At 39.6% G+C, this 26,653-nt stretch overlaps 1 protein-coding gene across 1 annotated transcript in view; it reads left to right on the plus strand.

Annotated features, from left to right (window-relative positions):
• Nucleotides 1–26,653, plus strand: part of DHRSX (dehydrogenase/reductase X-linked) — a 166,825-nt gene that overhangs the window by 44,883 nt on the left and 95,289 nt on the right. Inside the window, exon 3 of the mRNA XM_069855050.1 lies at nt 5,024–5,092. Within this exon, the coding sequence (XP_069711151.1) occupies nt 5,024–5,092 (69 nt within the window). The remainder of the gene's footprint in view (nt 1–5,023; nt 5,093–26,653) is intronic.

The following is a 26,653-nucleotide window of genomic DNA, read 5'->3' on the forward strand; positions in this document are numbered from 1 at the left end:
TCAGTTGGAGTTGAAGATCTCAGAGGTCTTTTCCAACCTAACGATTCTATGATTCTATGATTTATACCCGGTCGCATCCTTATGTCTAGCTTTATTGAATAACAAAGTCATGACATGGAAGTTTCATGACTGAGACCCAAGGCCTATATTCCTTTTTGCCAAGCAAAGTTTTTTTAAAAATTGAAAACAGTATAGATTCCTTTAAAAAAACGCTCATTGTAATGAGTTCAGATTTTTCATCATTGGAGCATTTTGGGGACAGTTATTCCTCTCTCTTAGGCATATGCTATGTGTTGTGCAGTGCCATGCACACTCACAAAATCATAATCCTCATAACAACAGCTGATAAGACTTTGTTTTTTCTCTTGAGGCTTTGAGTGCCCTTGCAAGCCCTGTCTTCAGGCTAGTGCTCCAATTAAATCAGTTCCCTTTCAATCATAATGAGGATTATGCTAGTTTGAGGAGGCACCTTAATTCAAATTTCCAGTTGGAATCTTTTAAAAACTGTTGCACAAAGCCACCTAACCATCACCCTCTGCAACTCCTTAATCAAATGGTATACTTTATACAGTATTTATTACCATACCACCAAGCTTCTCCTGGTAATGCACATATGCATTAGAGTTTATGGGCACCACTTTTAAGCTTGGTTACTTGAAGTGATCAGAAGAAATTGGGGAGGGCCACAGGGCAGGCTGTGAACCCTAGAAAGTTGTTCATTGTTTCAGGGATGCTAAGTAAGATAAGGCATGAACATTTGTCTCAGATAAACAGGTTCTGCAGGCAGTGGTGAATGTAGGGGTCAGGCTTACCAGAGTTGGGGTGTAGGTGGAGGACTGGGAGGCACTGTGCTCTGCTGCCAGGCAGCTCGTCCCTGCCTCCCCTCCTGGGATTTGCTGCAGCGGAATTTATCACAGGCTACGGGGTGCCTTGATGCACAGGGTGGCTCTAGGCCAGGTCTTTCTCTAGGTTAGGTCTTTCTCTGGACCTGGGTGGTTTACATCTTCTCAGTGTTCATCTCAAAAAGGTTTTATTTGTGTTTTGGTTTTGTGTTGCCTTGCTGAAGTTTGGGTAATTCTCCCCCTGCTAACTTTGGTAATCAGAGGCTTTTTAGATTTGTGGGTTTATTCTCTCAAGGCAATCCTAACCTTAATAGGCTGTATCATTGTTCATACGCTAGTTTATATTTCTGTATAATGCCCTGCAACACTTTCCCTTGAAATGTCAAGATTGCAAATTTCTATTTTTGTAAAACAACAATTGGAAAAGTTCTTGTTTTTTTTTTTTGTCAGGATCAATTCTGTATGTAAATTATGAGCATGTATAGCAATTATTCTTTTGTAGATATTTTCAAATTCACAGAAATTAAAAATATTGTATAAAGAATACATGGAGATGTATCAGGACCCCTTAGCTAGCAAGAGCATAGATGTTTCCCAGCTGTGCTGGGTTTCTATGATATGTGTTCTTGCCATCCTTATTCAAGCTAAGGAATCCTGTGTGATAGTTCTATTGAAATCCCTGAAATAACTTTCTGAGTTAGGATCTACTCAAGTGATTAAGATGACAGAGCCTGACCTTTAGAGTTAGATCCAAAGCCTATTACTCCTGATAAAATTCTATGTGCTTCTGTGAAGGCTTTATATGAAAGTACTTTGACTTGTGGAGTTTGTGTAGATGCATGCTGAAGAGGAAAATAACTTTTTTTTAACCGAAAGTTGTATTTAATTCTATTTTCCATCTTTTTTGTTTGTTTCAACATGAGTTTCAGTATCTTACTAAGAATTAGAGTTTTTCATGCCATTAGAATGACATCGTATTTTATACAGGTGCACCCGTTCAGACTTGAACTTATTTTTATATTATTAGTTTTATTTTCAGGATTGATTGAAGTCAGCATTGTTATTGAATAAATTTCACCTGAATTTTTCACTATTCTGTGAGGACAAAGTAGAAGAAAAACATCAGACAGGGCACTGAAGAGCTTGCATGAACAGTCCTTGAGGCAACTATATCTATTTTGAGTTCCCAATAGACACTTTAAATTCTCATGAAAAGCAAGATTATTACAGTTTTGCGCACTTTGATGATCTAAGCTCTCAAGACATCGAATCCCTTTTTCTCAAAGCTCTTATTCAGATTCTTGCACTGCATAAAAACATGGTCTGTCTTCCCTTTCTTATCTTCCCCTCCAAACCACTTGAATCCAAAGTAGGCAGATCTAACACTACAAATGCAATAGAGCTTAAAATGGATAAATTCTGCCATGGAGAAATTCTGGCATGTTGAATTTACAAAAATAGTGAATCACTGGCAAAAGTCCAGCCAGGAGATTCTCCTGTGTATAACAAAGTTTTTAAAAGAATCACAACAAATATGCTACTGAGGATCTAAACCAGCTGATGGTGGTAAGAAGTTGACCCTTGTATAGTAAACTGTCCCCCTCCTCAGTTTAGAGCATTGTACTCCTATTGAGTGTGTTTGAAGGTTGTGCCCTTCAGTGACCTGTCTTCATCATGAAGATGCAAATGCTTTTTATTTTTTCCAACCTAAAGCTGATTGTTAGCTTGGTGACTTACAAAGTATTTTATGTATTTTGAATAATTAATGTAGCATTAATTAATTAAAAGGAGATGGTTCCTTTTCATGCCTACCACTCACTTTGCTCAGAGGATCCCAGAAGTGTATACTAGAGAGAAGCAGTAGAACAGTGCAGTGTCCCTTTCCTCTTCCACTCATCCTCAGCAAAGGGATGCTGATCTGCTTAAGCTAACTCAGAAATGTAGATTATTCTCTCAGGTTTATGGTATCTTTCTGATATTTGTGTCTTTGATATTTTAATAAAGATTTTGGTAATTTGTCAGTGGTTTTTTTTCTTTCTTACAGGATTTTCTTTTAAAGAAGTAGTTCAAAAGCTTCCTCCATTACAGTAGCAGCTTTCACTAAGGATATTTCAAATCTGTGATACTCCAGCCTCCAGAATCTGTTTTTTTTCAAACTGTCTGTTGAATTAGACTGGAAACAGATATTTTAAGTAACCACTTAGCAAAATAATTATTTTTCCCAAGTGGTCTAGAGTGAAAAATAAGCAAATATGAATAAAATGAGCTCTTTTGGAAGGCACTGAGTTTTAATTAATATTCATTTATATAACAGCAAAATAAAGCAAATTAAAATTTGTTGTGAACACAAGCTCTTTTGAAAGAAAAAATTAAGTGAACATACTGAGAGTTAAATCAAGACACTGGAGGCTTTAATATGCCTATTCTCTGAGTGAGGAGCGCTGAATGAAAGAGGAATCAAATAAGACCTTCACAGAATTCGCATCGAAGTTGTTTTTTTTTTCCTAGCATAAATCTATTTGGCATAATAACATACTGAGTTTGAAATCTTACTCTAGTACATCACTTGAGGTGAAACAGCGAGGAAAATTGATCCCTTGCCCATAACCGCTGTGCACAGATTTCCCCAGAAATGGCAGTTTCACTGGAGGGTTTATTTGTTGATGCTGCTTCTATATCTGGAAATTTGCATCACACTGAATATTTCTGCTCTGTACAAGGCTGGATGGCTTTAAAGTGAGGAAAAAAGCAACAGCAAGAAGAAAACACTGCAGATGTCTCTCTGCCTTCTTTTTTTCCCTTTCTCCCTGTGTCAGTCTGAGCGATATAATTCCAGAATGAATGGAATTTATACAGAACAGCGTAGAATAGACTTTAGGTTTTATGTGAGAATTATTTTCTACCCAGTATCTGTAATGATAAATGTCTTTATTTTGGCTACAGTTATGTAAATATTGAGTCTTCTTGTGTATCATGAAAACAAAGATATGTTGCGAATCATTGTTTCTTACTGCAGAAGCACAGCAAAAACTCCATCCTCCAAAGAATGCATTAGCCTATCTTCTCAAAGTCATCAGGTTGTCCCAAAAATCTCTGTTCAGGGCTCTGAGACTTCAGCTAGTGCAATGGAGGGATGACATGATCTATCTCAAAGGGCTTACTCCCACTTTTTGAACACATTATCTGTATGATCAAATTAATCCAGTTTAACAGTACTATAAGGCATGTTCTAACATCTTGAAATAAATATGAGCACATACCAGCTAATGTGAAGAGGAGGTTGAACAAGATGACCTCCTGAGATGCCTTCTAAGCTTAACTTATTCTGTGGTACTGTGATTCTTTCCTTATCTTTGATTAGGCTGATTAACTGTTAGTTAAATAAAAGGCGGGGGGGGGGCAGGGGGAGGAAAAAAAGTGGAAGACCTGAAGTGAATGACAGGGCAGGACACTTACAGATGGGCACAATATAAAGCCTTTATAGAAAGCAAGATAGAGGTTTATATAATCAAGAAAACAACAAGGCAACTTCATGAAATAATAAAAAAAAAATAGTATGTCCAGTTTAGATAATGAAAATATTTATTTTGATGTCATGCTATGGAAAATATTTGTGGATGGATAAAGGGAATGTTATTTTAAAAAAATATTTTTTACTACCAAGCACAATTTGCTTATGCTTGTGTTTTTTCCTTTGATATAAGTTATTATAAAAACATTGCCAAACAAATGTCAGACAATTATTAACTGTCCACCTAAGCTGAATGACACAAAAGACATAATTGGATGTTCAATTATGTTTTCTGTCAGCACTGGTAAAAATTTTCCTGTGCATTTGGGGTAGTGGGACCTTTCCTCCAACTGTGAAATTTTTCATTTTGGAAAAAGAGCAAGGAGAGGTCCACTCTAACCTATAGTGAATCTTCGGTTGCATCTCAGTTTACCTGATCCAGCCAGTAGGTTGTTACATCTTGTATGAATAAATCAGATAAACAGGTAGAACTTGTGTGAACAGAAGCACATTTGTACAGTCCTCTTCATAAACCTCTGCTAACTGACAGTAACATATCACACATTTTCACTTAAAATTTTGTACTGTGCTTAGCTTCATAGTGGCATGTTTATATTCACTCTCTTTAAATTGATTGCACACTAATTTTCCATTTTCTGTATTGTAACAGCTGGAAACAGTGAGAGTGAGGGCCAAGAAGCGGTGAGGAAAATAAAAGAAGAAATTTTGACTGGAAAAGGTACTGTACCTCATACTTTTCTTAAGGAACTCTTTGTTCCTCACTTTTTGCTGACATCATTTTTATATGAAGGAAACTAATTCTTAAGGTAGATCTGACACAGGGGTAAAAAGAGTAGAATATATTTTTAAAAATGTTTTCAGTTTCATTTGATTTATTTATTATGTGTCATTGCAAAAAGGCCACCTGCAAGTTACAGTCTGCCTGTGCATGTGCATGTAGCTGGGCAGAAAAGCAGAATGTTAGTAATTTCTGCTGAGAGGAGGATGACAGTAGATAAGAGTGGGTGTACGCATTTTCATTGCTGATCTTGCCTCCCATCATGTGTATATCCCATAAATTTTAAGGGGTAAGGGATTTCTAAAAGAACAAGGCTGCTCAGTTGGGTTATTTGACACATGTTAAGTGCTTATAATCCTTCAGAAAGGATAAATGTTCCATATCAAAGCAAAATTCCTGTCTTTTCAATTCTTTCATTTTTTTCTTTTAATCCGATGAGCAATCACATTAGGGGAGGCATAAGGACAACATAGCTTAATAACGATAAGGCATAGTGCACTCTATCAGATGTACAATTATTAAGTGCAATTAATGATGGAGGCTAGTACATCTAATATTTCCACCTCTTGGATTCACTGGGTGTAGTTCCTAGTAGTGTATGATGATTCATTGCTGCTACTTTGATGTATAATTTCTTGGCAAAATAAAAGGGCAGTGCTGCTACTCCACCCTATTTAAGATCTTCATGGCTTCTCCTGAGATCTGATTCTAGCTTTGTGCTTCTAATAATTACGGTCATGATGATCAAAATACGTTAATTATTTTGTTGAAAAAACCTTTCATTAAGATTTATCTTTTGACTTTAATAAATGTGCACCCATCATAGCCCCAGGATACATGTATGCTAGTTAAAAGCATCATAAATTAAGGTATAGTCAGAAGGATCGTGAAAGGAAAAAGGTAATTATTACATCGTTTAAATATTTTGCTCGAAGTTTCTGTACAGAGACCAAAAGTATTTGGAATGAATTACATCATGTGACTTGTGTGAAGCTGGATAAACCATGCTCTGTCTTATTTTCTTATATCTGTGTGATCACAGGCTTTTCTGGCACCCCACTTTTTCTTGATTTTTCTGAATAGAATAAGCTCTAATTTTCAGTTACAAATTTTGTCAAGATACAGGTGGTAGTCTGAAGAAGCTGAAAGTTTATCCAAGGTTGACTGAAGTTGTTCCTCATTGTGATTATAACGACTGAGGCTTTAGTAATCTCAAGTTCTGGTAGATTTGAACTAAAACTGGAAGGGTATTGCCTTTTCAGAATTTCTCACTGATTGAGAGATATTTGTATTTGAAAGTACATTATCCTGTGTGAGTCTGAGGCAACATCCTATGTTAGTGCTTATTGATGAATTTCCACTTTGCATTGTGACCAAGACTAGGCTGTGCAAACATATCACCTTTTCAAAAGCATCAGTTCCATATCTGTTTAGTCACTGCATAGAAACGTTATCAATTATCTTGACCTTTTTTCCCCATCCCTTTTATTTTTGAGCAAATTTTTGTGACCCGTATAAAAAGAAACACTTATAGAAAATATTCCCATCTGGAATATTGGACACTCGAAGGAGAACTATTCAAAACAGTATTTCAGGGTAGTCAGCGTGATCAAAGATTTGGACAATATAGCTGTTCTTCTTTTACTGTAGACAAACTATATGAGTGAGTACCATCAGTTTCCTATCTAGATCTCAGATCTCTAATAACATCTCATTGCTTGTTAGCAGGTTAGACAGCAAAAGAGACCAAGAGAGCTTGTCCTCTCCTTTTTGCCTAGCTGAGCCATACATAGCATAAACAACCCCACAGACAGCTCTGGGAAAGGCCAGGCTTGTTGAATGCATATAATTACAGGGTTTTTAAGGCAATATCATCCTTCTGTGTCTTGCCCCCCTGTCTGTCTGGGGCTCTGTCTGCTATCTAAGGGTACGTAGCTTTGCTTGACATAATCTACACTTACTTCAAGAACAAGTGAGATTCAAAGCATGTACGTAAGTTATTCCTATGAAGCAGCTGATGACCAATAATGTGTTAAAAGTTTCAAAGGAGATAAAAGATAATAGTAAAAAGGCTATATGCAAAGGTGATGCGCTTTTTTTGCAGTAGCATAGCAAGACATGAAGAAAGGACTGAGAATTTCTGAATACAGGGGGGCAGGAAGCCTGGTTTCCCATGCTGGAAGCATTCAAACCAGAGCCAATGCCAAAGGGTGGTAGAGTATTGGAGAGGAAAGCAGTTGTGGCTTTTCCCCTACAAAGCAGAAATGCTGAAGGACATGGAAAATCTAAGCAGTATATCATAACACCTCTTCCTACCACCAATACTGTCCCAAATTGTTCCACCAGAAACCTCCTCGGTTCCTCTTCCTGCTCATTCCAGACTTTCTAGGTGTCCTCCTTGGTTTTGGGTTTCTGGGCTGATTTATCTATTGCTGAGTATAAAGCCAAGGAACTACAAAGGGAGCTGAGTGGAAGAGAATAAGGTGCAGGTCCTTGGGGCATGATAGACCTGATTCACTTGACCATCAGAACCTCCTCCATGATAAAGCAATCAAAGCTCTCGGATATCCATAACAGACCAGAATAAGTGCTGCATTGTCATTAAAATTATCACATGGGCACTATTTCCAAAAGACCAAGGGCCAAGGGCAACAGATTGCTGCTCTCTGAATCATTAAGCTGGGAGAAGCCAGAAGATGCGGGCATTTATCTTGCTTCCATTTGCTAAACTGGGAACTTGTGTTGTTAATAGTAGCAATTATATGACTGGGAAAATTGTTGATGGCATGGGATTACCACAGAGATATTCTAATTGTGTAAGTCTCTGTAATTTACACATAGGGTGTGTCTGTGTTAGTGTGTGCATTAATTAGATCAGGAGAGTGCTTTTCAGGCAACGCTCAACTGTTGCTTGCCTGCTGAGCACAGGTTCACATCAGGAAGGGCATTGCAGGTCCTGACCTGGATTCTCTTTGGACAGAACTAACCTGGGAGGTGAGCTGCAGTAGAAACAAAGCATCGGTGCACGGGAGCAAACTTAGAGCTAAGTCTCAGCAACCTGTACAAGTGACTATGTCAGGTCCCCAGCACAAAATGAGCTGTAGAAATGGACTTCTGTTCATCTAAATCTCTTGTTAATGTAGCTTTAACCATAGTTACCAGTCCTGAACAAAATACATTGAGTTATGGAATTGGGAAGTTTCTGTGATAAACTCAGCTCTCAGTGATACTTGAAAAATCTTTTCATGTACTTAATAGAGTACATCTTCTGGCTCAGTTACCACAGTTACTCAGTTTATATCTCTGCAAATGAAAGCTGTTTTTAGCTGGATAATTACAAACATACAAATGCTGGAAACTAATATATAAACATGAATGAAAGTTTCATTCATACCAGGTTTGTGAATGCCAATGGAATCAGCAATTAGAAAAAGTTTATGCATAAATATCATGTAGCACAGTACCAAGGAAAGGCTTTCACAACTGCGGTGTAGAAGCTAGAGTTGCAGCTACACTCAAAGGAGAAAAGAATTATAAGTTAGTGAGAAAACAGGGTGTAAAAGTCATATTAAGCACAAACCTCTTCAAAAGGAGAAGACTGTGTTTAATCTCACCCAACATTTTTGTGGCAATTCAAATAAAACCACAATTATAAAAGTACGCACTAAATCCACAGAATTCATGAGACTTTCATTTGAAGCCAGGTGAGAAAAGAAGATGAGACTTTCTCCCTTGGAGTCGGAGGAACAGTGGCAACCAAATTGTGTCATTTACAGTCTGACCCACATCAAGACAGCATGGGCCAAGCAGTAGGAGGAATTATATCATCTTAAAAACACTGCAGCTCGTGTGCATTCAACAAGCTTGGCTTTTCCCCAGAGCTTTCTTTTGAGATGTTTGTGCTACATATGGCTCAGCCAGGGAAGAAGGAGATGACAAGATCTCTTGCTCCTCTTTGCAGTATTACCTGCTAATGAACAAGGAGATTTTCCTTGTTATTAGAGATCTGAGACTGAAGAGTTCACTCAAAAGAACAGGTAATCTAGCCATTAGGTACCAACCTTAACTGCAGAATAATTCATGGGTGGTTACTCCACTGATACTTGCTGTATATCAGGCACCAATCTTAACAAAACAGTCCATGTTTTTCTGCTCTGTACCAGACTTGTTTGTTGCTGGTTTCCCTGCAAACTAGAGGAAGTCAGCTGCTGAGTGTTCCCAAATTCCCAAACTTTTAGATTTTACTTTTTTCTCAAGCGACAATAGTAGTCACGTGGGCCAGAGTTGTGCAAGTCAGTTCAGCAAAGACCGATGCCTTGTCAAATGTGCAAAAGTGTAATTCAGGACTCTGGAAAAATAGTAGAAAATATTTGTGATTGAGATGTGTTTGTGACTGAGTGTGCATAAGTGTGTGCGTAAACTTGTGCATATACTTGCTTGTATCAGATTTGCTTTTCATGATGTGGATTCACGGTGTAAAAGCGTTACATCCTGAGCTTGTGGCAAGACTTGACGTGGCTACTCTATTCCTTCTACCACATCCTGTCATTGGCATATACGTTCTCTACCACTACTGATACTGAAAGACCTGTAGAATTGGTTTAAATAGTTTCCTATCAATAATAGCGCAGTTTCTATCTATGTGCTTTCTTTTTTTATGCTGTTGCATTATCTCTGGTACTTAGCTTTGGCAGGACAAGGATTGCACTCAGAGCTGTACAACTGATTGCCAGGCTCATGAAGACATCTCAAAAGACAGGATGGTGATATGAGCGAGGAGTAAAGAAGTCTCAATCTGAGACTACATCACTTTGCAGAACCCTGCTTGGAACTCCAGAGCTTTTCTGCTTTGTTACTTGATGATGGGTATAAGAACCTTGCCTAAACATTAAGATTTCTTTTATTTCCGTAGCCTCATCTAAGGTTCTATCAAGTATATTGAAACCATATGAAACTCTCTGAATCTTGAAAAGTATTGGATATGTTTAGGACTGTAAGGACTGGATCCTCCACATGCTCAAGAGACAGAAGACCCCTTTCTAGAGCCCAATAAAATAATGCAGGAACTAATACAGTTTTTCAGTGCTCACAGCACTTATGTCCTTTACACACCCAGTGATGCTGGTGACTTTTGCTCTGCATTAAGCAAGGAAGACTTTAATCCACAGAAAGATATCTCCAGAGCCCTCTGATAAAATAATTTAGCTGAATTGCTTGCAAATCAATTGTCCTGCTTCTCTGTCTGTTTTGCATAATACTTTGATGCAAAAACATGGTTAAATTCACTAAGCCTGCTTGCTCATGTCTTTTTTGTTCTCTTTTTAACTTTCAGTGTAACATGTTACAAGTTTTTTCCCCTCAGTGTTTACGGACATTTAAAACAATAGAGAATCCCATGGGTTTTGTCTTTCTTAAGATACCCTAGAAACTGTGTTGTCATGTTAACAGAGTAGCAATTCAGACATGAAGAGCAATATGAATATGGTTCATTGAGCTAAAGATGAGCCGCAGATCTGGCTGGTGAGATCTAGATAGTTTATTCATAATGTATTCATAATGCAGGCACAAGCTCTGCCTGCTAGTTTCCTAAGTTCCCATTTCCATTGGAAATGTGAAACATATTCCATTAACAGGCCCTGCCACTAGGAAACATGATTTTCTCTTATTTAAATTATTTCTAATTGAAACTTAGAGACAAAAAAGTGCACAGGTGTAGCTGTAGGCAGAATAACAAAGTCTTTTCAGATGTCTTGAAACAATTTTCTGACTAAATCACAAAGACTTTGTGTGACTAATGGGATTGGAGCTCCAAGTTTAGGATTTTGCTGATTATGTCGCCCTACTGAAGTCAAACTGGAGAAAGAGAATTTCAAAAAGCTCCCATTTCACCCTTTAACGGGATTTGGATCCTCTTTTATGTACCTGTAGAGCCATGATGTCAAGCAGTGGCCAGATAGAGGTGCTCCTGGGTTTCACACATCACTTAGTATGCTACTATTTTTCTGGCTCATGCAGTAGTGTCAGGCAGGTTGCGTCAGCTACTTCCAGACTTTGTTCTCAAGAAAATTGCCAGTGAATACTGAAAGGCAAAGCTAAAAATGCAATTTGTTTTCTCTCTGCAATGCTTTCATATCTCTCTTCCAAGATATACTTTATATAATCCTGGCTTCTGTGGGTGTCATGTAGGCTTTAGAAGTTAATTAACTTATAGGAGGTAGAATATTTTCTGTGCATATGCCATTCACTTCTGTGCTAGGGATCCAGCTGCCAGGAGCATGGAGAACTTGCAGCCTGAAGTGAACATGGGAAAAGCAGAGTCTGTATTTGAAGGACTTCAAATACGTGTGCATAACCTTCCAGGTGTGATCTGCCTGTGAACCAACAGACTGTGATCTACTTGAGTGTGCAGACAGTGCTGCAACTTTCCTTGTCAACAATACAGCAAGGCTCTAGAAGGAGCTTCTGCACCTCTGAGGGGCCAGCACTAGTATGTCCATGCTTCACTTGGATTCTGAAGGCCATTATTCAATGGCAAGGAATCAAAGCCCTGAACAGATGTGCGAGTTCTTAAATAAGTTATGAGCCAGGCTCCTCCCAGTGGCACCCAGTTGCAGGACCAGAGGCAATAATGGGCACAAACTTAAATGCAAGAAATCTCATTTAAAAATAGGAATTTTTCTTTTTTAGCAAATGCGTTATTGGATATTGGTGTAGGTTGACCAGAGAGTTTGTAGAATCTTTATCCTGAGAGGTATTCAAAAGCCACCTGGACACAGTCCTGGGCAACCAACTTCAGGTGGCCCCTCTTGAGCAGGGGCTAGGACTGGACGGTCTCCAGATCTGTTTTCCAGCCTCAGCCACCCTGCAACTCTGTAAATCTATGAAATTCTAGCAGGAAAACCCACATAAAACTCTGTCTGCTTTGTTTGTCCAGCTCTGATTACAAATACTGTAGCATTCACAGATTTCTGGACTGCAGGGTCTTCAAGAAACTGTATCAGTGTTCATACAGTGCCCATTATAAAGGCACAAATAGCAGTAAGAACTGCAATAATTTGATCATACTACAGTCTTATGAAATGTGTATTTGAGAAGAACTTTGGAGCAGTTAAAAAAAACCCATCTGTGCAGGTAAAATACCCATTCTGTGGAAACAGAGGGAAGGAGTGTAGGAACACTGATGCTGAGAGAAATAATCTGCATGAAAAGGGCAGGAAATATTTGCCATGACTCTGTAGCAGCTTCCCTTTGCTGTTATATTTTTCTATGAAGGGCATAGACTAATATATTTTATTTTAAAATTTAAATTTTAAAATCTAAGTTTCAAATAAAATGTGTTCAAGATTACGTGACATGTGACATCTCTGCCACATTTTCACAATCTGAATAGAAATTAGCATGCGCATATGCACTTTGAAACCCTTGTCGACCTATTTAAATGCTTGCAAGAAACATGCAAATGCCACAGCATTTTTCATAAACTTTTCTGATAACTGGTGGGAAAATAAATGGGAAAATCTTGATTTAGAAAAAGAAATACTCCTAAGGAGACTGATAAACTCTTGAATTGAGGAAAACATCTAACATGAGAATTACTAGATGTCTAATAATCATATCAGGATTTTGATTTTTCCTCCTATATTGAGGTAATATTTCTGGACTTTGGTTGTGAACCGTTAGCAGCACCTGATTAATTTCCCCAAGTTAATGGCCAGCCATCTTAACATTATTTCTTCTTTTACCAAGATTACTGTTGGCTTCAGGCTGCTTGGAAGGAGTAGCTCTTTACAACTGATGTAACTTGAGGAGACAAAATAAATCAAATAATCTTTCCAACACTTATTTTGACATAGTTAAAAAATAATCCTTTTCAGTGTTTTCCCTCCCAAGCATGAAAAATGTGTGGGCCTGTGTCGGGAGGGAGATCTCCATGGCTCTGGGCTAGTTTTGCTATTGTTCTGTTTCCTTTCATTCTATTCCAACCTCACTTACGCTGACACACTTGCGCTTTTTTTGAATAATTTACAGCTACTAAACTTTCTGGAACATGAATCTCATTTAACTGGTACAGTGTCAGTAATTCCTTTTCTTTAGGAATCTGATGGCATATCAGGAAAAAATAAAGAGATTTACATGTTGGAGGGGAGGAAAGATACAAATAATATAAGAAAAAAAGGAGTTTCTCCTGTTCAAACTTTGTCATGGCAGTTGGGGGCTCCTGAACTGGACATCTGTGAAAAGTTCCTTTTCCAACCTAAAATCTTACAGGCTTTCTCCTAGCTTATATTTTACAGGCCATACAAAAATCTCATGGCCCTAATTAAAGTAATTTTTCATGAAGACAGAGTATTTCCTAGAGATCTGTCTGTTTTGATAGGAGTGTGTATAGTGAAAGAGGGAGAGAAATGTTTTTGTACGCATATCTGCAAAATAAAGTAGGCAAAGCATCCCTGCCTGTAGAACAGATCAGCTTGGAATGTGGTAGCTTATGTTCAGGTCAATCCCGACTCATTCTGAATTTCTTATGTCACAAACTACTGTAGTAGCAAAGACAAACTTTTTTTTAGAATCTAGACCTTAAAATATTCTTGAATTATTAAGCTGCTTATCAGTGCTTTGTGTTGATTTGCAAATGCATGCTATAAAAGAATTTCATTTTTTTAAGAGAATTTTGCAAAATTTTATTTAAAAAAAGATTTTATTTAAAAGTTGCCACAAATTCGAGATGTCCTATGTAAACACTTCTTTGGGCCTACTTTCCATTAGTCTGAAGGGTTTATATTTTGCTTTGAGATGATGCAAATTTAATTTTTTGCTCTCAGGCTAAGTGCAGTCTTCAAATACGATTTCCTTCAAGATTTTGTTTCTAAATGTAGAAGGCAAAACGCATCTCCAGTGCCACAAAATTCTCATGCTTTGCAACCATAGGCCATAGATAATAAAGATAAATATCAAAATATGTGCTTATTTGATGTAGAACTGGTATATATCTTACAAGGCTGATGTAGTGGGCAGTTCTCCTGAGAATCTTACTCAGACTCTTCCTCCAGTTAAGATGATCCTAAATGGCTGGCAGAAGACTGCTGTCTTAGAAGATATATGAAATGATTTTTTAGTCTGGAATCATAATCCTGTAGTTACCTTGACAACTACTGGTGATATATAACTACATTGTGTTTGCGTCTCCAGATGCCCTTTCAGCCGATTGTAGAGGCAGGATATAGATTTTTTCTTTTCCTTTTATTTTTTTTTTTATTTGCCTGAATTGTATCTCTGGAAACATGCTATTCAGAAAGTAGGATCCTTTTCTGTGTGTCCTCCCAGCAGGATGAAATAGTATATTTGCCTTTGCTTGCAAAAGAGAACAATTTGTGGTAGTGCTTACATATTATCCAATTAACTGCCAAACAGTGACTTTTTGTATAAATAAGTATTTCAAATTCATGTGTTCATGTTTAACATCCTGGGTATATGTGAAGATTAAGTATGAAAAAATCTTGAGTTTCAAGTAATGAAAATGATGTCATCCCCTCTAAGTTCTCACATCTTCCTCATGTGCAGGCTGTCCAAATGGCAGTCCAGCAGCTTCATGCCACGGGTATAAAGCCTATGGGTTGGATGTCTGCAGCAGAGAGCTCGCCTACTCATTTTTCTGTTTAGACAAAGAAGTCATCAGGTGATGAAAATTGCTGGTGCCAAGGTTAACTTCATGAGGGTAGTCCGGAAATACTGTTCTTAGGCTGTGTGAAAATCTAGCACCTATATCCTTAGACTCTTAAGTGTAATTTTACCTTACCTTCTGAAGATAATATTTTAAAATAAAGCCATGGTTTTGTGCTTCCAGACTGTTTCCATAGGGTTTATTTTCAGAAGCTGGATGCAGAAGGGCTAATCCCTCCCTTCAGCTAGAGGAGTGCCACATACCAGCACCAGGTTTAGGGATTTGTAAAGCAGCAGAATGAGGTGAGGATGGGGAATTAAATCCTCTCAGCCCAAAGCAAGAAGCATGTGCTGTGATGAGTTTGCGTTCATTGTACCATGGTGGTGCGCAGGGGACAGTTGTGTAAGGAATCAGTTGGAGCTGGAAGAAAAGAAAGTGGTTGTGGTTCTGTCTCTCTCTGCTATCCATCCTGTGAGGTCCAGCAGGGGATAAACCAGAGAGTTGCTCGCCCTGCTGCTTGGCTTCACAGACTGTTTCCACAAGCTGCCATCGCAACCACCCAGAGACCTTTTAAAACGTACCATCTTCTGGTAATCACAGAGGGTATAAATTAGTGCTATTTTTCTTTCAACTTCTTTTTAGCTCTGGGTGATATTATATGTAACTGATGCTATAAAGAGAATTGAGTCTCAGAGGGATTGTATGAAATGACACTACTAGCAGTAAATTATTCTTTACCTGGAAAAATATATTTTAATTGATTTTTTAATTTTTAAAATAATATGCCAGTTTCTTTGTTTTGCAGATTAATTTCAACTTTGCAGATTAATTTAAGATAGTATTTTTTCTATGTTGTTTACTCTTTGACTTAAATAAAAATCACCATCCTACTACAGTGGTTACTATAGAAAGGAATATATACACATGCATTCAAAGAGCAGCTGAGTTGGAAGGAAAAAATGGGACAAAAAAGGGAAAAATGGAAAATAGAGAGGGCAGAATAATAGGAGAAAAAAATCGCAACATAAATACCACATTCCGTATTCAATTTTCTTCTTGAATTGTTGTATCTAAAAGAAGGGTCACAGAGAGGATCCAGAAAACTACAGGCCTGTCAGTCTGACCTCAGTGCCAGGGAAAGTCATGGAACAGGTGATCTTGAGTGCTATCATGAAGCACATGCAAGAGAACCAGGTGATCAGGCCCAGTCAACATGGGTTCACAAAAGGCAGGTCTTGCCAAACTAACCTGATCGCCTTCTATGACCAAGTGACTCGGCTACTGGATGAGGGAAAGGCTGTGGATGTGGTCTTCCTGGACTTCAGTAAAGCCTTTGACACAGTCTCTCACAGCATTCTGCTTGAGAAACTGTCAGCCTCTGACCTGGACAGGCGCACACTCTCCTGTGTGGAAAACTGGTTGGATGGTCGGGCCCAGAGAGTGGTGGTAAATGGTGTGAAATCCAGCTGGAGGCCAGTGACAAGTGGGGTTCCCCAGGGCTCAGTGCTGGGTCCAGCCCTGTTCAATGTCTTCATCAATGACCTGGATGAAGGCATCGAGTGCACCCTTAGCAAGTTTGCAGATGACACTAAGCTGGGTGGAAGTGTCGATCTGCTGGAGGGTCGGGAGGCTCTGCAAAGGGATCTGAACAGGCTGGACCTCTGGGCAGAGTCCAATGGCATGAAGTTTAACAAGGCCAAATGCCGGGTCCTGCACTTGGGGCACAACAACCCTGTGCAGTGCTACAGACTAGGAGAAGTCTGTCTAGAAAGCTGCCTGGAGGAGAGGGACCTGGGGGTGTTGGTTGACAACCGACTGAATATGAGCCAGCAGTGTGCCCAGGTGGCCAAGAAGGCCAATGGCATCTTGGCTTGTATCAGAAATGGTGTGACCAGCAGGTCCAGGGAGGTTATCCTCCCTCTGTACTCGGCACTGGTGAGACCGCTCCTCAAATCCTGTGTTCAGTTCTGGGCCCCTCACCACAAGAAGGATGTTGAGGCTCTGGAGAGAGTCCAGGGAAGAGCAACAAAGCTGGTGAGGGGGCTGGAGAGCAGGTCTTATGAGGAGCGGCTGAGAGAGCTGGGGTTGTTTAGCCTGGAGGAGGCTGAGGGGAGACCTCATTGCTCTCTACAACTACCTGAAAGGAGGTTGTAGAGAGGAGGGTGCTGGCCTCTTCTCCCAAGTGACAGGGGACAGGACAAGAGGGAATGGCCTCAAGATCCGCCAGGGGAGATTTAGGCTGGACATTAGGAAAAAATTTTTCACAGAAAGGGTCATTGGGCACTGGAACAGGCTGCCCAGGGAGGTGGTTGATTCACCTTCCCTGGAGGTGTTTAAGGCACGGGTGGATGAGGTGCTAAGGGGCATGGTTTAGTGTTTGATAGGAATGGTTGGACTTGATGATCCGGTGGGTCTCTTCCAACCTGGTGATTCTATGATTCTATTCTATGATTCTATTGTTTTTTAATTTACTTTTAATTCAGAAAGGACAGTTAAGACACCAACATGCAAGTTAATGAGCCCAACAAAGCTGACAAATTCTAAAGAGTGAGAGTAAAGGGAGACGAGAAAATCAACACAAAGTTTAGAAAAGGATGAAGAAGCATATGAAGACTGAGAGACAGAAGAACCTGGAATGAAGTTACAGCCACAGAAGTTTGAAGGAGTGTAAGATTATTTACAGAAAATACAATGCACAGGGGATGGCTGCTTGGTTACCGTAAACGTTAAGCAGACTTTGAGTAGATGAAGAAAGAACTGGAATCTCCATACTTCAGGATTTTGTTGTTGGGAGTTGCATTCATGGCATTAACACAGTAGAGAAATTCTGAGAGAGTCACATCCTTATTATCAGTGACACAGCTTTCACAGCCATTCCTGCTTACAAGATATGGGCTAGGTAGCACAGTGCACATAAGTCTGATGCTTTGCTTTCCGTCTCATTTATGTAAGAAGTATGTAAGAAGGTATTGGCTTTATTCAAGCCATCAGCTTACATATTTACTCCTACATTTTCTTCAAGGTAAATTGCTTATTTTCCTTTCCATTCCATGAAGTTAACTTTCCTAATCTTCTCTGAAGGTCTTCCAAAATGGTCAGCATTCCTGGCATGGTTATATTTCCATCTCTGCCTCTCTCCTTTTCCTCCCTTACTCTTTTCCTTTTCCCTTTTCCTTCCCTTCCTTCCATGATCTCTCTCTCTTCCCCATTCTCCATCCCTGTCTGTCTGTTTTATTTTTATAAGCAGTGGGAAATGTAGCTTTGTAACACATATCTTGCTGTTTCATATTCTGTTGAAAATGGTATTTGTGTTCCTAAAGAAGTTGCCTCGCATTCTCTGGTTTGCATACTGCAAGCAAGCACTATCAGTGGGAACAGCCTGTACTTTTATCATGCTTTTTCATTTTCAGTTTTAAAAAATAGAGCAGGTTAGTAGTACTTGCATAGTCAGAAAAACTGGACATTTTTTAAAGGAACAGTGTGATTTGCTATTCTGCACATTTCATCCACTATGCTAAGTTTTAGTTTTTCTCTAGCTGACTTCTGAGATGGAGACATAAACATAGTGCCCAACCAGGAAAACCAAGCTGCTTCATTCATTTTATGTAGGACTGGAAGAGTACACATGAATGATTTGGATTGCATGATATCTTCTCTTTGGCAACTATTCTGTTAAATTAGATTCAAAGCTATCAATTCAAAAAAAACAAAGTAGGAGTGACATGTTATGTCCAGTGGGTGTTTGTGTCCTAGGAAGAAGTATCATGCTAGCCTTTGGAAAAGCCTAAAAGATAACTTCTGCTATTATTAATCTGAAAACTAGAAAAAGAATGACTGAATCATTAATTTAATTTTCTCTGAATGGCATGAAATAACTCCTGGTAAGCTTTTCTTTCTTCTTGTGCTTCTCTTCCTTCCTTGTTTGCCCCAATGCCTTCCTGGTTTCTCTATTCCCACTGAGCTGTTGCTCTGTCCTTTCCCTAAACCTTTCTTCCCAAGTCCCAAATCTATGTGTTTCTAACTGTTTCTGGCTTCCTTTTTTTTACATCTCAGGACTGTAGATTCCAAGTTTGACTGCCAAAGGCAAGGCAGAAATAGGTGCCAGTGGGTAGAAACAGCAAATTAAAGGTACGAACTTAATGTCAAGTTATCTATCTAAGTCTTTTCATCACTGCCCCCCTAGTTCCTTGGCAGCGTGGATTCTTCTGCCTTTGATATGAGAGATCTTTGCTCATACCTTGCCATTCATCTGGACCAGCAGTGATACACTCAGGCATTGTGACATCGTCTCCCTTTCTAGGTTGACAAGGAGAGCCCTGGAGTAGCGCTGTAAGAAGGTACTGGAGGGAAGGCTGGCTTGGCTGGAGGGCCACGTGTTTTGAAGCCCCTGAGCCCTGTTTGTGCTGGCTGTGCTTAGAGGAGCAGCACTGTGCATGAATTGCTGTGTGTGAGCATGTGGCTGCACTCTGCCAGCTGCCAAGGAAATGCTAATGGTACAGCGGCGCCTACTCCAAGTGCTGCCAGATGGCTATGTTAACTGATAATAAAGGCCATAAGCTTAGGTAGAGGAGTTTCCCAGCCCTCAGAAATGCTGAACCATCTTAAAAGAGCAGAGGACTGGCAGGAGAGTATGCAAGGCTTGCTTAATAGAGAATGAACCCTGAAAGCCATGGTTCTGTGCCATGCTATAGAGACACAAAGGCTCCCCCTCTGGAGGCTTACACCACTTGATGTGTTTTGTAAAATCAGAAATTAAAAAGTCATTGCAGATCACCACTTCTGAAGTTTTGAAGTGGTCTTCATTCTTTCTCCCATCTTCTCTGGAAGGTGCTGGTGTATGCATTTGAAGTGCTTCTATCAGCATACTGACCCAGTTCTCAGGCATTATTAAAATCTGTGAAGTTATTTTGGTTGTTTTATGTTCATGCTGAATATGAACAGCAAGCAGGTAGAAACCTATGAAACCACACTGGAACTTTAGGAAGACAGAATGAAAAAAATTCCTTAAAATTACAGTTCCTCTCTTGACATTTTGTTGTTTTCATTTGACCTGTATCCCTCCCTGAGAGTGGCCAAGCAACTCAAAAGCACCTCCTTAAAAGTGAGCATTAAAGGAAGATAAGTATAATAATATTGCCAGAGTGACCTTGGTATTTACACAAGACTAAGAAGAAATGTCAAGGATTCTGCACCTAACAGTCTGTATGATTGCGTTTAATAAACATGAATCACAAAGCTACTTGATTATTGCAGCTAAATATTCTAACTCTTTTTGGGAGGATTATACCCTTCTAAATAATGGGGTTTGGGTCTGTAATTCCATCTCTTCTTGAAAACAATGGTAAAATTTCCATTGACTTGAATGCAATCAGGGATTCTACCTTGTAATTTTGAACAGGACAATATATTTCTGTTTCTCTCAGTGCACTGCCTTAATTAGAGGCTTGCCCCAGATTTATCAGTGAAGTGACAATTGCAACAATTCACCTGGACAATTACTCAGAGGTGGCCCAGGAAGGCCAGAATTTTGATCCCAGCTGGCCATTGATTTGTGCTGGAAGGCATCGAGTTTCATGGCCCTTCAAATCTGAATTAAAACAGCTGTACATGCACGTACTGTTCCCTTCCATGTATGCACTTACTGCCAACTCCCACGCAGACTAAAATTCTCAATTTTTTCATTCAATAAGAATTGTAATTGAGCTGCACATTTTAAAATGCATACCTTGTAATAATTTGTTTTCAATTCATTTACAGCTAGTTGCAAGGATTTTTTGAAGGCTTCTGAATCCTTATTTAACCTGTATAGCACTGAATAGTGGTGTGACTTTTTGTACATGCTAGAGTTTATACCTCTGTGTCTTCCATTCCCAGCGTAGTGAGTCTGAACCAGGTTTTTCTGTATTAAGGATGAATTCAAGCAAAAAACATTCTTCATAACTACTTGAGAAACTGGCTTCCACTGTGCCTGGACAGTCACACCTTCTTCTGCGTAAAAAAAATGATTGGATGGCCAGGCCCAAAGAGTCATGGTAAATGGAGCTAAATCCAGTTGGAGGCCAGTCACAAGTGGTGGCCCCAAGGGTTCAGTGCTGGGGCTAGTTCTGTCCAATATCTTTATCAATGACCTGGACTAGGAGATTGAATGTACCCTTAGTAAGTTTTCAGATGACACTAAGCTGGAAGGAAGTGTTGATCTGCTGGAGGGTAGGGAGGCTCTGCAAAGGGGTTCGAACAGGCTGGACTGCTGGGCTGAGACCAATGGCATGAGGTTTAACAAGGCCAAGTGCAGAGTCTGGCTCCTGGGACACAACAACCCTGTGCAGTGCTACAGGCTTGGGTAAGGGTGGCCAGAAAATTGCCTGGCAGAGAAGGACCTGGGGCTGTTGATTGACAGCTGCTCAATATGAGCCAGCAGTGTGCCCAGGTGGCCTAGAAGGCCAATGGCATCTTGGCTTGTATCAGAAACAGTGTGGCCAGCAGGACCAAGGAAGTAATTGTGTCCCTGTACTGGGATTGTGTCACTGGTGAGGCCACACCTTGGATCCTGTGTTCAGCCTTGGGGCCCTCACTGCAAGAAAGACATTGAGGCTCTGGAGCGAGTCCAGAGAAGGGCAATGAAGCTGGTGAAGGGGCTGGAGCACAAGTCTTATGAAGAGCGGCTGAGGGAACTGGGGTTGTTTAGCCTGGAGAAAAGAAGGCTGAGGGGAGACCTTATCACTTTCTACAACTGCCTGAAAGGAAGTCGTAGAGAGGTGAGTGTTGGTCATTTTTTCCAAGTGACAGGTGATAGGACAAGAGGGAATGACTTCAAGCTGCACCAGGGGATGTTCAGACTGGACATTAGGAAAAATTGCACTGAAAGGGTTATCAGGCACTCAAACAGGCTGCCCAGGGGGCCAATTGAGTCACCATCCTTGGAAGTGTTCAAAAGAACAGTAGATGAAGAGCTTAGGGATATGATTTAGTAGTAGACAGGTACAGTTGGGCTTAATGATCTCAAAGGTCTATTCCAACCTAGGCATTCAATGATTCTATGAAAAAATATTCTTTATAATTGCTGTTATCTTTTACAAATGGTAGTTATAGACAACAAGTCGAAGATCTTGATGACTTTATACAATACCCCCCTAACACACCCAGTTGCAGACATTTTGCAGTCCTTCTTTAAAGGTAATTTGAAGAGGTCACACTCATCCAGAATGTTGTTTATTTTTCTCCACACTCATGCAACACCTTTGCACTTATCTGCAATCATTCCTCTTTCAAGTGTTACCTAATTGTGTACTTTTGCTTGGTCTTTTGGGAAATTCCTAATGATCCTCCCAAGCTTCAGTTAAGCTAAATGTTTCTGTGTTGTCAGCAGCTTTCACCACCTGTCTATTCAGCCTGCTTCACAGAAAATTTGTAACACCTGGCACCTACCACTTGTTTGGGTACAAAGCAAACAAACCACTACGTGTCTCCTGAGAGCGCTCAGAACTGGCAGCAGGCAGAGGCAATGACTCTGACTCTGATGAACAGGGCCATTAGCCAGCCCTTGGACTCAGGTGCATAGAGAAGAGTTCTCCTTGGAGCCCAAACAAACCTGACACAGAAAACCTGGACTGTTTGTGTTTTAGTTTTTATTTGTTTTGGGGTTTTCTTGTTTGTTTTTTTTTTGTTTTTGTTTTGTTTTTTCTTTCTGCAGTGGCTTGTGTGCAGAAAAGCAAAATACTCAAATAAAACAAACAAACATGATCTGGAAATAGTGCCTTTGCCTCAATCCCATGTTATAATAACAGTTGTACTGAACTTTGTGGAACAGAAGAATGAAGCTTGCAGATTGCAAAAGCAGGTGCTGAAGGCACCAAGAAGGCAGCATCCTAGGATGCAAGCTGCTGCTATGTAGCGTCTTTGGACAGAAGGTATTTTATTCAGGAGCCCTCCTGTGTATTACATACCTTAGCATGTGAGAGTCAAGTCCACTGAGAGGATGGAAGAGGAAGTGCTCAAACACACAGTGGTTGGAATGCTGTGTTGACTGATCAGAAGCCTTGTTCAGAATGTGAAGCTAATTTTAAGTTAATGCAGTAAGAAACTAGGTAGGAAAAAGATGGATAAATTAGTATATTTTTCTCCCATTTGTTTTGGAGAGAAGTCAGGGAAACATGTTTCACCAGCCAGAACATAGTAAAGGCATTTGTCAATACTATGATGTGTCTTTAACCTAGGTATATTGAATTGTAAAGGATTCAGATACTAGCATGAGCATATAGTGTTCATGCAATATTTTGGAGTTACTTTTTCATGGGACACATGCTTTTTATCTCAAAAGGGAGAGATTTGAGAAACAGATCCAAGCCATGAGAAGCAGTAATGGTGGAAGAGCTAGCAACAGCTGAAGGAGAACTGGGATGCCAGCTGCAGCTGGAGTGCTGCTGGCTTTATTGGACATATTAACTGTATAAACATGGATCTTTCACCTTTTTAATGTGATAAATAAATAAAAGTTTGTATTGAATCTCCATATTCAGTCCCAAGTGTGATTTAAATTGTTGATTAAAGGTCACTTCAATGTCCTGGTGTATTTTGTGAAAGTCTCAGCAGAAGAGAAGGGTGGATGAGATACAGGAACAGTTTGTAAAGAAGAATAAAGGTTGGACTTTTTAATTACAGTCAGTTCAGCCTCTGAATTCATAGTTATGCTTTGTGCTTTGACTCTTCTTTTTTCTTTTTAATGTACTATTTATTGTTACACTGAAGATCTAAAAGCTTCATTTCCCTAAGTGACTCTGGAAGAATTATAAATCAAGATTTATTTTGTCTAGAAATTAATCTTTTCTTATGTAAGCTGAAAGTAAAGATTCATAAAGTGAATAATACTGTGTTTCTTCAGTAACATGTCAATAACAGCCTGTCTTTAGGGATTTCAGCATTTCCAAATTCAATTTCAGATGTCTTATGTATTTACTTACCTATTTTAATTAAGAATTGGCAGGAATAAAAGGAAAAAAAATTACTTGCTTCCAAGCTGATATGATCTTAATTGGAAGTGCCTAGCTCTCATATTGTCATTGATCACTTATTTTTGTGAATTATATCAAGGTACTCATAAGGAATATGTAATACTCGCCTGTGGCAATATCTAGCAGAAGGAGCTGAGAGTGCCCAGGTGTTTTCAAACAGTGGTTTGAAAGAGCTCCAAAATGTGAGGTTTTGGAATCCTTTGAGGAGGCAAGGGACAGCTTTCCAAACACCTGGACTCCTTGATCCACCTGTAGGATAAGCTCTCCTGCCTAAGATATTGCAGCATATTAATCATCTTGCCATGCTTGAACAATGCCCATTTCTTTGTGGTATAGCTTCAGAACAAAGGTGCAATGTTTCTACATAGACCCTGTGCCCCAGAAAATATATTCTTCCCTGACTCATTTCCATCAGATTTGCAGAAAGACCTTGAAGTGCAAGGATCTGGAGGAAATGGGAAATACAATGCTTTATCATGCTTTGGGGCTTCTATGTCCTTATGTATCCATCCTTCTTCCAATGCCACACAAAGAAGGAAAAGCATGGATGCTTACCTAAGTAACGGTCTGATTTTTAACTAAAATATAGTTTCTAAATAGAGCCTTTCAAAATTTGCCATAGTAATAGATCAGACATAAGCTGTGAAATGTTGAAATAGATAAAGACAGAAGTGGGAATTTAGCTACATTTTTGCTGCTTTCCCACTCATCAATACCTAATGAGTAGGCATAAACAGTGACAGGATACTGAGCAATGCAGAGACAAATGACATAAGAGAAAATGGGTACAGCTGTGTAGGCGAGAAAAGGGGGCACCAGCAGGGTGGGAAAAAAAAAGCAGTTGTTCCAAGTGAAATAGTGTCATAATAAATGCATGAGTTGAGCTGTTTCTTTCAACTGTCTTGTACACAATATACAAACTAATAAATTTTAAGGGCATTTAAGCAAAAAAAAGTAAAAATCATCCAGTATGCTGAAAAAGTTGAACCCAGAGATGTAAGATAAGGTGGTTAGCAGAGATTTCAGCAGATCTTTATGTGAAGAAAAAAAGAAACCCCAGAACTGTGTGATGCATCTTAGGAAGAATCTATCATGTGCTTATTCAAAGTGTTTATTTGGTACCCTTATTAAAAAATTACCTGCTGTTGCCAGGCCTAACTTCAGCTTTTTTAAGTGCTTAACTTCCATTTTTGAATTGTGTTGTTCTTTTATGTCTCAGATTAAAAAGCCTTGCATCTTCTTAGAAATATGTATTAGACTCAGTTAATGTATCTGTTATGTTGTATCTATGTCATGACCTTGCTTGATCCACATTGTCCATTTGAGGCTGAGAAATATAAACTGTTCCAACTGTTTTTGGAGAGCTGTGTGTAAACTAATTCTCTGAGGAGATGCTTCTGAGTGGTGACATCGTCATCCCGTACTGAGGTGAGACAAGTGCTTTTGTTTTTGCAAGGAGTAAATCTGGATGCTCTAGAAGGCTAAGTTCTACCAAGTTCTGAGTAACTACAGCATGGTCCCCTACTTGAATTGGAAGGGCTCATCAAGTCCTACCCATTAGGAACAAGAATAGTTTGAGGTTTTTTTAAATTATAAAACAGGAAACAGAGTAGGATAACATACTGTTAATATATGTGCATTAAATATTACTGAGATACTTTATTTTCTGAAATTTTAAGTTGGTGCTCAAGGGGAAAAAAATCATGTTTCAGTGTAATGAAAGTTGGAGATTTCTAGAGCTAGTAAGGTGATTCTAGAGGGAGAGATATATTCTAGAGGTTTGTACAAGGCATCTCATCCACCCTTCTACATCAAAACCTTGGACAAGAGGTTTCAAGATGAGAAAGATCTTCCAGATACACACTTCAGGTATTTTTGTTCCCAAGACATCAGAAGGCAGAAAGCATGGATGTCCTCCCCAGACTCTACCTGGGTCACTTAGCAACAGATCTTTTTACGAGGAAGGAACTCAAGTATACTTCATTACATTTTTATTCCTTGAAAGAAGCAAGGCCTTTCATTACTCAGGTGATGTCTCCTTTATGAGAAACAGTCCTTCAGGAGAGTGAATACTGGGCACACTGTGGTTCATCTAACCTCATCTACACTATTGCTTAAACTCAGTGACTGAGAAAGCCTTTGTGGGGTGTGTTGAGTAACTTGTGGTCTTCTTACAAACTGAAATGTCTCTGAGGCATAGCTTGGACAGTTAGAGTCTCTAAACTGCTGGTGGCAAGGAGCTGATGGGAAAAGCTGTAGCAGTAACTGATGGGCCAGTTGAGTCCTCTTCCTGCTCAGTTTGGGCAGCAACCCTTTGTGTTGAGAACAGCTCCACTGTGTCGCCGGGTCTTGCACACATTTATTGCACCTGCCTCTTAAGTGAGACTCTGTAGACCTGGTACTGGGGAGTTGGAGTGCCCTTTAGGCAGGCCGTGAAGAAATAAGTAAACCAGTAATTGGTGCTGTGGGTGAGGATGAGGCTAGGGGCTTGAACTCTGGCCCTTCTGCTCCTCTCTGATGCTCCCTTGCACTGTGTGACTTACCTAGACAACCTCAGCCATCTGAGGGTTGGTTGTATCCTCCAAGCTCTTCACCCGAACACCTTCACAGGTGCCAGGAGACTGGCACATCTAAAAGGCAATTTTCTCTACCTCAGACACCTGGTTTAAGAAGGGCAGCATAAATGAGCAGCTGGAGCTAGGCAGCTAACATCTAGGCAGCTGTAGTTGACTGAGATCACCTCCCTTCTTTCTGTTCCTATGCTGCTATGCATAATTCATTCCTTTAGAGGAAAGACAAGTGTTTGTTTGGATTAGTGAAAAAACAGTTTAA

Source organism: Phaenicophaeus curvirostris, chromosome 1, assembly GCF_032191515.1.
Source record: "Phaenicophaeus curvirostris isolate KB17595 chromosome 1, BPBGC_Pcur_1.0, whole genome shotgun sequence".
NCBI lineage: Eukaryota > Metazoa > Chordata > Aves > Cuculiformes > Cuculidae > Phaenicophaeus > Phaenicophaeus curvirostris.